This window comes from Balaenoptera borealis, assembly GCF_965194805.1.
Source record: "Balaenoptera borealis genome assembly, chromosome: 15".
Lineage (NCBI taxonomy): Eukaryota > Metazoa > Chordata > Mammalia > Artiodactyla > Balaenopteridae > Balaenoptera > Balaenoptera borealis.
The window spans coordinates 71,371,918-71,385,361 of record NC_138871.1 but is presented as its reverse complement, the minus strand read 5'-3'; the positions used below and the strand labels follow the sequence as shown (position 1 = coordinate 71,385,361).

Sequence of the window (13,444 nt, the reverse complement as noted above, 5' to 3'; positions counted from 1 at the left end):
CCTAAATCTCCCTACCACTTGTACACTTGGAAAAATTTAAAAAAGAAAACTCCGATCCCTCCTCCAGCCCCGCACCGCCCCCCCGTGCCCCGCCCCCAGTCAGACCGCCCACAAACCACCACCGCCTCCCCGGGGCTCTCCGCGCTGGTGGTGACGGGGCCCGTGGCCGTGGCTGCTTTTTCTCTGGGCGCCCGGATCTGGGGCCGCCGCCGCTGCCGGGAACAGAGACGCAGGGAATCCACTCTACAGCAATGCCCTATACCAGCCCCGGAGGGCCCCAAGGAAGAGCGGGGCATGGCCTGTGGAAGGGAAGGTGCTGGACATCCCCAGCAAGAATCAGAAGGGCCAAAGCTTCTATTCGATCTCTTTCCCCCGGACCCCCACCCCCAAGCGGCATCTGGCTCCCAAATCTTGCCCCAGCCCCAGGCCCAGTCACCCCATCTCTGCAATTGGAGTCTCTCCTGGACCAGGCTCCTCTGGGCAGCCAAGGCCAAGAGGGCTCCTTGAAGTGAGGAGAGGAATCAGAACCCCCAGAGACCCAGAGAGGACCCCCCCCCCCCCAGCGGCTGCGTAAAGATGTGACTTATTCCAAGAGCATCACGGAGTCCAGCAGTTCATCCTGAGACCCACCCCCCCCCCCTCTCATTTCTATGAGGCTGGACCTCTCCCTTGCCCCCAGAACACCCAGTAAAGGCTCATGAAGAAAGCAAAAAAGGAAAAAAGAAAAAAAACTCCATTTGCCTCTGGGTAGGTCTTATTCACAACGCGATTATCTTCTTTGGCCTCACAATTGCCTGTGATTTGAGTAGGCAGGCAGTACAGCTGAGAAAACGGTCAAGAAGTTGTGGCATACCTAAGGTTGCAGGGCCGGTCTAGGACTAGGACCTGCATTTTCTTACTACTGCAGTGCCCTTTCCCGGGTTAACCTCAGGCCAGTGGGATAAGATTCTGCCAAATGTTATCCAGCTTGTTTTCTAAAGGATTTTAATTCTCAGTAAGAACACTATGAATTTTTCGCTGGCAATGCGACACACACACAAAAACGCCCAGGAAATAGTGCCTCTCAAGGGACTCCTCAAAAGTTTAATTGTGCTTCTGTGCTCTTAACTTTCACTCCCCCCGACCCCTGCCTTCCGTACCATTTTCCTCTTTCTGTAAGTATGTGATTGCAAGTGGTGATGGTGGGATTGCCCTAGGTTTCAGCCCTACTGAAAACCGCTACCGAAGACAATTCCTTGATGGATATATTCTAGAGAACATAAGGGCCGAATGCACAAAGTATCAATAGGAGCTCAAAAATGAATGGATGCCGAGTAGATGGATACAGTACACTTTAGTTCAAACTTTCCGAGCGATCTTACTATTCTATCCGCTCCATGAGGAAAGGACAACGCTTGTATCCTCAGCGCTAGCACAGTGATTGGCATAGAGTAGGCACTCAATTATATTTGATGAATATGATTTTGAGGAATATTTATTTGATGAATGAAGAATCAATCATCAGGGTCAGTAAGTGACGAATCACAACTTGGTGCAGCTCTTAAATCTTCCAGCCTCCGTTAATACCCCCGGGTCTTCGTGGGGATTACCTCAATTGCAGGAGAAAGGAATAAAGCACCAAGCTGGGATATAGCTTTCGGAACACCAGTGGGCGGAGCCTGAGGGGATGCGCGCGCAACCACGCCAGCTGCGGATTAGGTGACTGTTTTTCCCTGGCAACGGCTTGTTGTTAGCAACGGCTTGTTGTTAGCAACAAGGCGGTAGTCCGGCTGCGGTCCAGGCAGAGCTGCCTGGGGGCGGGAGGCACCTGCCATGAATCCGCCGGGATCCCTTGGGGTCCTGGAGGAGAAGGAGGAGGAGCATTTAGCCACCCCGGTTATCGGGCCCTCGATACATTCTGATAACCCTCAGGAGAGGATCCAGGCCCGGCGCCTCCGCATCGCGGCGCGCCTGGAAGCTCGGAGGCGGTGAGCTGGGTTTGGGCGGGTCCCGCCAAGGAGCGCCCAGGGTGCGGTGACGCGGTGCGGGGATGAGGGGGTGGCTTCTCCGGGCCGGAGCCCCTGCGGTGAGGGGGCGGCGTGCCCTACGTATGAGCCGGCCTTGTTTCTTGATAAGATAGAAAACATTTCTACCAGAAGGTTCAAACAAAGCATGGGATATTAAAACATTGAACACACTAGTAAAGTCAAAGACGGAAATCATAATCCCTCCAGCATGTTCATTGAGAGCCTGCTGCGCCAGGCACTGTGGGCCATACGCTGAAGAGGCGGGCTCCACGACCTGCCCGCCGAGGTCTTTCTTTCCTCCTTGCCTCCCAGCCTGCCTTCCTTCCACAAGTAGTTATGGAGTGGACCTCGGCTATCACTTCTGCTGGTCTCAGTGGCTTATCTGGGTGTGTGACACAAACCCCTTTTCCTGCAGGCTCTGAGGCTGATAACCACGCCGTTCTCAGGCCGGGGTTGCCGCACCTGTCCGTTCACAGACGGAGTGGCCTTGTCTTAAGGGGGTACAAAGGGGAACCTGCGTGACCCCCTGAACACCCTCTCAGTGTGACAACACTTATACCTGGTCCTGCTGGTCAGGGTCAGCTGCCCTGCCAAGATGGTGCTTCTCTTCTTGTCTGCTGGCCTTTGGACACAAGGGCCCTAAAGTGATGTGGCTGGGTTCCAATAAAACTTTACTAAAGAACACTGAAATCTGAATTTCATATAATGTTCATGTGTCACAAATATCCCTCATATTTAGATATTTTTTTTCCTAAATTAATAAATTTCATATTTTAGAGCAGTTTTAGGTTCACAGAAAAGTCGAGTGGAAAGTACAGAGATTTCCCATATACCCCCTAGCCCTAACACATGTATAACCTCCTCCACTATCAACCTTCCCCACCAGAGTGGTACATTTGCTACAACTGAAGGATCTTGATAGATATATAATGACACGTTTCCACCATTACAGTATTGTACAGAATAGCTTCAGTGCCCTAAAAACCCTCTGCGCTCTGCCTATTCATCTTGATCTTTAAAAAAAAAAATTTGAAAATGTAAAAATCATTCTTCACTTGTACGCCATACAAAAACAGGTGGGTCAGATTTGACCCATAGGCCAGTGTTTGCCAACCCTGATGTAATAGATCAATGTGCTGTTCTGTGGGATATTCAGATGGTCCTGATCTATTCAGACTATATTTTGACAGATCAGGAGAGTTAACATGGCTCTGTGAGTGAGAGGCCTATGTGAGTATACATTATCTGTTCCATGTAAATGTGAACTTCCTGATCCTTTTTCCTGATTGAGGTAGAAAATAATGCATTTGGCCCAATCAGTGGCTACATTCCATGTACCTAAGGCCACAGTAACCTGCTCTAGCAAAGACACCCGACCTGCATGTCAGCTGCGATTAGGACTGCGGCTTGGGTGAGCTTGCAGTAATTGACAGTTATTATCTTGGATCCATCCAGTTTTTGCAGGGACCAGACCAGTGAATTAAATGGAGATTTGATAGGCACCACCACTCCCAAATCCTTGAGATCCTTAAGGGTGACACTAATCCCCACCATCCCCCCCGGTTGACAATAGTGCTTTTTTATGCACTCGGGTGAAGTTTCGGCGTGTCCATTTGACCTTCCACATGGTGATAGCTCTTACCCACAGGCCAAGGACCTAGTGTGAGAATTTCTCAAATTTCTAAGTATGTTAAGTTCACTCTGGTTGCTCTTTGGGGAATGGTTTGGAGGAGCCAGAAGTGAAAGTAAGGAGTCCAGTTAGGAAGCAGTTGTATTTGTCCAGGTGAGAGATGAAGTTGGTCTGAACTAGTTAGTGGCAGTGGTTTGAAGAGAAAGCAGATGCACTCCAGACATATTTTGGAATTGAAATTGACTGGATTTACTGATTGATTGGACATACTGATGAAAGGCAGGGGAGAAGCTAGAATGGCTTGAACAGCTGGGTAGATAGATGGTAGTACCTTTTATTGAGATGGTAAAGACAGTGATGGGGGCAGTAAGGCAGGAGTTGAAAATCAAAGGTTTGGTTTTGTCCATATTAAGGGAAGTCGAATTTTGTAAGACATTAAAATTGAGATGTCCACTAGGCAGTTGGGTATGGGTCTTAAACTCAGAAGAGATCTGGATTAGAGGTACCAGTGCAAAGAGTCAGCAGCGTTATGATTGTATTTTAAACCATAGGAATGAATTAAATTACACTGGGAAAGAGGATTAAAACGGATGAGAAAAGCATTCATGGCTAAGTCCTAAGGAAGCCCAGCATTTAGAAGTTGATGGAAGAGGAAACGCTGACAAGGAGAATAAGATAGAATGGCCAGTTGAGGCTGGTGGAAAAACAAACAAGTGAGGTGCAGTAGCGTACCTAATGAATTTTTTTTTTTTATTCACGTTCTTTTTTATTTATTTATTTATTTATGACTGTGTTGGGTCTTCGTTTCTGTGCGAGGGCTTTCTCTAGTTGTGGCAAGTGGGGACCACTCTTCATCACGGTGCGCAGGCCTCTCACCATCGCGGCCTCTCTTGTTGCGGAGCACAGGCTCCAGACGCGCAGGCTCAGTAATTGTGGCTCACGGGCCCAGTTGCTCCGTGGCATGTGGGATCTTCCCAGACCAGGGCTCGAACCCGTGTCCCCTGCATTGGCAGGCAGATTCTCAACCACTGCGCCACCAGGGAAGCCCCGTACCTAATGAATTTGACACCTGGAGCAGGTAATTTCTAAAACACAGATAATAACAATAGCCTGAAAAGAAAAGCAGAAAGTGAACATTTTCTTTTATTGAACTTTGTTATATTACCATGCCAGTAATTTTTAAAAAATAAAAATAAAATTTACAATGCAAAATGAGAAAGAAGTAATGGATGAATACTTTTATATATGTTTTTAAAAATTATTTATTTATTTTTGGCTGCGTTGGGTCTTCGTTGCGGTGGGCAGGCTTCTCGTTGCGGTGGCTTCTCTTGCTGCAGAGCTCGGGCTCTAGGCGCGTGGGCTTCAGTAGTTGTGGCTTGTGGGCTCTAGAGCACAGGCTCAGTAGTTGTGGCACACGGGCTTAGTTGCTCCGTGGCATGTGGGATCGTCCCGGATCAGGGCTCGAACCCGTGTCCCCTGCGTTGGCAGGTGGATTCTTAACCACTGCCCCACGAGGGAAGTCCCAATGAATACTTTTAAATTACATGTGGGGAATTCCCTGGTGGTCCAGTGGTTAGGACTCTGCGCTTTCACTGCCGAGGGCCTGGGTTCAATCCCTGGTTGGGGAACTAAGATCCCACAACATGGCCAAAAGAAAAATTACATGTGTTTTGGGGAAAAAAAGGAAGAAAAAAGCATATGAAGAAATGTTCCCAAAGGAGTGAATTCGCAAGACTTAGAGAACGAGTTGTGTATAGAATGACAGAATAGAAGTAACTCAGGTTCAGTTTCTTCATGTTTCTAATAACTGGGCTAGTGTTGTTTATGTCAAATCCCTAATCTGCTGGGATATATAGTACCTGGGGGGTTGTGGACGTGCCCTGCGCTGAAGTGAGCTGGGACAGTTCTGAACCATTTCAAATGTGCTCTCAAAACACATGCACGTAGCTGAGTCTGTGTGTCAGAGACCAACTGTATAATTGCAAGTTCTACAAATTAACTTCCTTCTTCAAGGATAAGAAATAGAAAGGTGCTATATTGACGCTTACATATATATTATTAAAAAACAACAGTAGGGATTTCCCTGGTGGCACAGTGGTTAAGAATCCGCCTGCCAATGCAGGGGGCACGGGTTCAATCCCTGGTCCGGGAAGATCCCACATGCAGCAGAGCAACTAAGCCCGTGTGCCACAACTACTGGGCCTGTGCTCTAGAGCCCACGTGCTGCAACTACTGAGCCCACATGCCACAACTACTGAAGCCCGCATTCCTAAAGCCTGTGCCCTGCAACAAGAGAAACCACTGCTCGCCACAACTAGAGAAAGCCCGAGTGCAGCAACTAAGACCCAACGCAGCCAAAAATAAATAAAAAAATTTTAAAAACCCACATAAATTAAAAAAAAAAAGATTTAAAAATCAACAGTACTGCAGCAATTTTTTGGAACTTAGATTAACAAAAGATTTTTCAGAAAGGAGTGTTTTACGAATTGTTTTGTTGCTGGCACAGGGTGATAATAAAAAACAGACTGACTTTAGTCAGTTGTGTTGTTTTAAAATTAGCCTTGGGCTCCTTGATTGCCTATGGTGCCCACCGCCCTAACTGCCTAGGCCTTGGTGGGTCAATGAGGTGTAGTTTTAGAGGGGAAGCTGTTAACAGAATCAAATGTCATATGAAGATAAAGAATAAGATTAATGGCTAAAGCACCCAAAACTCTCAATCTCTAGTTTTTCAGTTGACATTTCAAATTCCTGAGAGATGTCACATCTGAGTCAAGATGGTGGATAGAACACATGCATTTACCTAGGATCTCTATCAAAAATGAGATTTCAAGGGATTAAGTAAAAATGATATAAACCCACAAAGTCAAGCAAAACAGGGGGACTCAATAGCAACAACATTTTGGAAGCTGGGACGTATATAGACAGATGGTAAATGGCTTAGCAGATTCAAGAATATGGAAATATAAACTAGTAGTGAGGAAAACTGAGAGCCCCCTTGATTTCCTCTGCAATAAATCTCCAAAAGGCAGCATCAGGTTTATCTGGATAGGGGTGAAGAGGGAACTAAAATAAGGAGAATTGATTGGAAAATTAATAGATGTCAAGAACCTTTCTCCCACTTTGCACAGTTGACCGGAGGTTTGGAGAAAGTAAAATGGAGGATGCATGATTTGGGGGATGCTGGCAGAGAGGAGGCAAGGACATGGTACTAAAAGCAAGGGGATTCCACGGACACGTGCACACTGGAGCTGAGCGCCTCCACCTCCCCGTTCCTGGAATGCGGGCAGGACCTGCCCGTTGCAGGCAGGAGACTGGAGAAATCTCTCTGCAGAATCTGACCGGCCCAGAAGGAGGGACTTGAAGACACTGAAATCAAGTTTGCCCAGGAAATGGTTCAGGTAGATTGTCCTGCACTGAAGTTCACAGCTGTTATACCACACCCTTGCACTCAGCACTTTCATAAGATTTTTCGTCTTAGCATGGAAAGGTAGCCAAGGATTTCGAGATGTCTGAAGAAAGTCTTTACGGTGAAAGGTAGACACCAAAATGAATAAACAGAAAAAAGCAACTTAGAGGAAATTGAGACCATGTAGGAAGAAAACAACAAAACACAACGAAAAGACTATCTTTAAGTACACTTGAAACTTATATAATGTTATATACCAATTTTACTTCAATTAAAAAAGAAAGACAGGGACTTCTGTGGCAGTCCAGTGGTTAAGACTCCACGCTTCCAATGCAGGGTTCGATCCCTGGTCGGGGAACTAAGATCTCGCATGCTGTGCAGCACCGCCGAAAAATTTAAAAAAAGAGAAAAGAAAGAAAAAAGGAAAAAATGACAGTCATTAAGATCCTCAGAAGAAGATATACAGATCACCAACAAACACATGAAAGAATGCTCAACATCGCTAATCATTAGAGAAATGCAAATCAAAACTACAATGAGGTATCACCTCACACCAGTCAGAATGGCCGTCATCAAAAAATCTACAAACAATAAATGCTGGAGAGGGTGTGGAGAAAAGGGAACCCTCTTGCACTGTTGGTGGGAATGTAAATTGATAGAGCCACTATGGAGAACAGTATGGAGGTTCCTTAAAAAACTAAAAATAGAACTACCATACTACCCAGCAATCCCACTACTGGGCATACACCCTGAGAAAACCATAATTCAAAAAGAGTCATGTACCACAATGTTCATTGCAGCTCTATTTACAATAGCCAGGACATGGAAGCAACCTAAGTGTCCATCGACAGATGAATGGATAAAGAAGATGTGACCTATATATACAATGGAATATTACTCAGCCATAAAAAGAAATGAAACTGAGTTATTTGTAGTGAGGTGGATGGACCTTGAGTCTGTCATACAGAGTGAAGTAAGTCAGAAAGAGAAAAACAAATACTGTATGCTAACACATATGTATGGAATCTTAAAAAAAAAAAAAAATGGTTCTGAAGAACCTAGGAGCAGGACAGGAATAAAGATGCCGGCGTAGATAATGGACTTGAGGACATGGGGAGGGGGAAGGGTAAGCTGGGAAGTGAGAGAGTGGCATTGACATATATACACTACCAAATGTGAAATAGCTAGCTAGTGGGAAGCAGCTGCATAGCACAGGGAGATCAACTTGGTGCTTTGTGACCACTTAGAGGGGTGGGACAGGGAGAGAGGGAGGGAGATGCAAGAGGCAGAGGATATGGGGATATATGTATATGTATAGCTGATTCACTTTGTTATACAGCAGAAACTAACACAACAATGTAAAGCAATTATACTCCAATAAAGATGTTAAAAAAAGAAAAAAAGAATCCGCCTGTTAATGCAGTAGACACAGGTTCGATCCCTGGTCCGGGAAGATCCCACATGCCGTGGAGCAACTAAGCCTGTGTGCCACAACTACTGAGCCTGTGCTCTAGAGCCCGTGCACCACAACTACTGAGCCTGTGCTCTAGAGCCCGTGCACCACAACTACTGAAGCCTGCGCACCTAGAGCCTGTGCTCTGCAACAAGAGAAGCCACCGGAATGAGAAGCCCGCACACCGCAATGAAGACCCAACGCAGCCAAAAATAAATAAAATTTAAAAAAAAAAAGGATCCTCAGAGAAAAAAGAAAAGATAATTGCAAACATGAAACAAGAATAGGATGCTATTAAAATAATCTAGAGATCAAAACAGAGCTCTTGGAAATTAAAAATAAGGTCGAAATGGGAAACAGTAGAAGGGTTGGGAAGTAAAGGTAATGGAATTGCCTGGGAGATAGAACAAAAAGGAAAAAAGATAGAAACTAGTAGAGAAAAAGATTTTTTAAAAATTAGAGGACTAGTCCAGGAGATCTAGTATCTCCTTTCTAGATCCAGAAAGAAAGGAGAGAGTAAACAGAAGGGTGGAAATGATCACTGAAAGAATTCAAGAACATTTCTCAGAACTGAAGATCATGAGTACCCTGGTTGAAAGGGACCACCTGCCAGCACAATGAATGAAAGTAGACCCACCCCAGGCACACCACTGAGCATGTTCAGAACACCAAGAACCAAAAGAAGGGCCCTACAAGCTTCCAGAGTGAACAACGATGCCAACAGTAATGACAACTCTCATGTACAAAGAAAGAATTAAGAAACAGGATGACATCTGGTTTCGTAAATAGCCACAGTGGACACCAGAAGACAATGAGCAATGCCCTCAAAGTTCTGAAGAAAAATGATTTTCAACCTGGAGCTCTAAACCCAGCCAAACAATCAATTACGTTTCAATTTTGTAAGTCCTGAGAAAGGTCTCTGACGTGTCTGGAGGTATGGTTATTCAAGATGGTAGCTCCCATTGAGACCATATGGGTGGCAGTGGTGGGGAAGCAGTTTCCCAAAAGAGGGATCCAGCTCAAACCTGAGGAGAGAGAAGTCTGGGATGGCAACTTTAGGGAATATGATAGGTCAGCACCGACCAAGAGAAATACAATACGTAAATTAGCATCCACATTAAAAAAATAGAACAGGTGAAATTAAATTTTGTAATTTATTTTGTTGAACTCACTATATAAAAATATTATTTTAACATGTAATCAGTATAAATCATATTGAGATATTTTGCGTTTTTTTGTTGAAAGTCTTCAAAATCCATCTAGTTCATATTTTACACTCATAGCACATTTCAGTTTGGATCAGCCACATTTCAAGTGCTCAGTAGCCACATGTGGTTAGTGGCTATTGGACAGTGCGGTGCTAGGCAGTCAGAAATGATCAGTAAAAGGCAGCAATGGGATTAAAGCTGAAACTAGATGATAAGAATGTGTAGCATAGTTATTTTTCTTTCTGAAGCACAGGTCTTTGCTCCCGGAAGTAGTTGGAAGGATTATTTAGACAGAGGTGGTAATTAATTGGTGGTCAAAGTAGAAAGTCAGGTGAATGAGTGTGTTTTGGATGGTAATGAGAACCATTAGCTTGGCAATATCTGAAGCCCTGAGTAGAATGAAACAAATCGTTTTCTCTGTAAGGGCAATGAGTAGGTTCAATAAGAGTATGGAAGTGAATGAAATGACAAGAAAAAAGAGTTTCAGTTGGACTGGGAGTGGGGTGAGGGGTGCTAACTCAATTCCAGCTCTCAAAAATGGTGTAGCACGATGTAGGGCTGTGCTGACCTTTAAACAAAGGGAAGGGAGATGGAAGTCAGGGAGAGAAAAAGTCAAGAAAGAATGAAGAGTCAAGAAAGGGATTTGCTTGTTTCACCATGGTTGAAGCCATAAGATGATGGTTTCATTTTTCTTAAGGCAGAACTGGGAATCCTCATGGCCGCTGTGTGCCAGAGGAGAGAGCGGACCTCCACGATGTAAGTGGGGTGGGTATTGGTGGGGTCATTCCCCCATGCCTCCTCCAAAGAAGCCCAGAATCTGGAACCTTATCTTTCCCCCGTCATCTTTGGTCTTATTTTCTGATTAACACATACACACATATGTGCTATTTATAAAATTCATGCAATAGAAAAATGTAGAAACTATAAGTCCTCAGTAAAGTTCTCTTTCCTTAAATAATTACTGTCATCTGTTTGTCATAAATCCTTCCAAGATTTTTCCTGTGCATATGTATATAAGCCTATTTTAAGAAGAAAATCTATATTATACTTTACATATTGTTCTACAGCTGGCTCTTTTTACTTACATATTGTGGACATCTTTCTGTGCTGCTAGATAGCACATCATTTTTTTTTTTAATAGGCTACAATATATTTTCTTGTGTTGTTGTCTCACAAGTTATTTAAACAGGCAACTATTAATATGTATGTAGAATGTTTCCACATTCCTGCTAGTAGAGAGAGTGCTGCAGTAATCATTCTTGTGCATATTTCTTTGTGAACTTGTGAAAGCTTTCTGTGGAAAGTTCGTAAAGGTTCAGTCAGACAGGAGGCCCGTGTAAGTTTTGGAAAAGTCTTGCCAAATTACCTTTTGGTTGGGTTGTGACCTTTCACATTCCCAACCATGGAGTATGAACCAATGGTCACCCACACCCTCTGCCCCACCAGATACTATCAACTTTTAAATCTTTTCTCTTGATAGGAGAATGAGGATACCTCACAGCGTTTTCAATTTCATTTCTCTGGTAATATGTGAAGTTGAACATATCTTCAAATGTCTATTGCCATTTGTATTTCTTCTGTAAACTGCTTGTTCACATCCTTTGCCAATTTTCCTATTTGGTATTTTGTCTTTTAAAAAAATTAATTTAACTTTTCAAAATTTAAGTATAGTTGATTTACAATGTTGTGTTAATGGTATTTTGTCTTTTCTGTACGGATTTGAAGGATCCCATTCTATTTTAGAGCAGAAGTTTGTCAAATATCTTTTACCAGTTTATCCCTTGACTTTCAAGGATAAAATGTTTAATTTTTTTTGGCCACAACACGTGGCTTGTGGGATCTTAGTTCCCCCACCAGGGATTGAACCGCAGCCCAAGGCAGTGAAAGGGCTGAGTCCTAACCATTGGACCACCAGGGAACTCCCAAAATGTTTAAATTTTAGGAAGTAAAACCTTTCACTCTTTTTTTTTTTCTAACTTTGATCTTACTCTAATAGAGGTTCTCGCCTGTATTTAATTCTAGTGTTTTTACGATTGTGTTTTTTTAGTATTCAAATTTTTATCCATATAGAACATATTTTTGTATATACTGTGATGTACTATGAAATTTAAAAATATAGACTCTAAGTACTAGAAGTAACTTCAGTTTCTCTACTGTTTTCCATCACAGGGAAGCGCTTGGAGAATATTTAGATGGGAAGGAGAGTGAGGAAGATCAAAGCAAGAGCTACAAACAGAAAGAAGAAAGCAGACTGGTAGGAACTGGGGAGTAAATGGGTCGCGAGTGTCCTGTAGGACTGGGGCTTTGCTCTTCCTGTGCTGTGCTTTTGGGGGGCTGCAATGCCAAGCCCCGCCCCTCCCCTCTTCTTCCCTCCTGTCCTCTCTCCTCCCCCTTTCCCCTCTCCTTTCCTCAGGCTGCCTTCACAGACGTCAAGACCATCTCACGTCCCAACTCTTCCACGAATTCCTCCTCGGTGCAGGTTGAACTCTTTAACTTCCCGTCTGTACCATTCATTTCATTTTAGATACTTTTCTGCCTTGTATGACTTTTTGAAGATGTGTGTGCGTGCGGTGTCCTCAGTGGAACTGTAAGTTCTAGAAGAGCGAGGGCCTCTTGGTGTAGCTGTGGAGTAGGGCAGAGCTTGTACCCAATAAACTCTAAAAGGAAGTCTTTGATCGCTCTCCCGTGGCGATGACAGGGCTCCTGAGACATGAATAAAGGACTTGGAGCGAGAGGCGCAGGAGGGATAAACAGTAGTTCAAAGCAGCGCGCCGGAACTGGCACAGTGCCGCGTTTACTTAATTAATTGCATGCACAGTGACACCGTGGGCGTTGAGGTATGGGAAAGAGCTCACGGAGACGGCCTGGTCAGGGAAGGTTCCACGGAGAAAAGTGGGATTTGAGCTGGGTCTTAGAAAAGTTAAATGGGATTTATAAAAGTGGAGAAGAGAGATCACTCCTAGCAGAAATTGAAGTGTATTTACTGGGAGAAAAAAATATTCAAATTACTGAAATATTATTATAGAGCATAGAGGTATCTAGCAATAATTGAATAACCTGTGCTGTACTGGATCAAGGATAAAATATTTTATTGTAGTGGAAAGAATATTGAACTATTATGGATTCTTGTTCCAGATCACCTCTTTATACTTAGGGTACTTCATCTAAAGGTTGGTGATCTCTGAGTGTTTCTGTGTAGGATAAAAAGGGTATTATATAAAATCTTGAAAATACTGTTGTAGTAGATACTGCTATAATCCTGAAAATACTGATATACAGTTCATTATATTTTCAATTTTAGAGTGTAAAATTGAGTGTAAAACCAGAGAGATAATGTTGTTTTCATCAGCAGCTTTCCCAGGTTCCTTTCACTTAGGACTTAAATCGCGAAGAGTGTTGGCATTGAAGAGAAATGTATAAAGAAAATGCTACCTTTCTCAATATCAAGGTATTAACAACCAGTTCTGCCCTAAGACCTGGGCAGGAGGGGCCCCTGTCCTGAACCTTATCAATCATTTTTTAAAATGATAATTCTTTTTGTTTCCTGTTTAATCTTGATCTACTCCAACTTTATAAAGATATTCTTCCATGTTTTCTTCTAGAAGCCTCATCATTCTACTGTTTACATTTTGGTCTACAATCTAGACCCAAATGGATCTGGAATCCATTTTTGTGTGTGGTGTAAAAGTAGGGCTCAAGGTTCATTGTTTTCTAAATGGATCTTTAATTAACCCAGCACCA

At 43.7% G+C, this 13,444-nt stretch overlaps 1 protein-coding gene across 4 annotated transcripts in view; it reads left to right on the top strand.

The window, feature by feature from the left end:
* Window positions 1–1,723: 1,723 nt before the first annotated feature.
* DRC1 (dynein regulatory complex subunit 1) overlaps window positions 1,724–13,444 on the top strand; it is a 51,981-nt gene continuing 40,260 nt past the window's right edge. For 2 of the 4 annotated variants that reach the window (XM_082357047.1, XM_082357045.1), the window contains exons 1-2: window positions 1,726–1,967; window positions 11,873–11,957. In XM_082357047.1, the coding sequence (XP_082213173.1) occupies window positions 1,813–1,967; window positions 11,873–11,957 (240 nt within the window). In that variant the 5' untranslated portion in view covers window positions 1,726–1,812. Of the gene's footprint in view, window positions 1,968–11,872; window positions 11,958–13,444 lie in introns of all 4 variants that reach the window. The other 2 variants (XM_082357046.1, XM_082357048.1) reach the window with 2 other exon arrangements.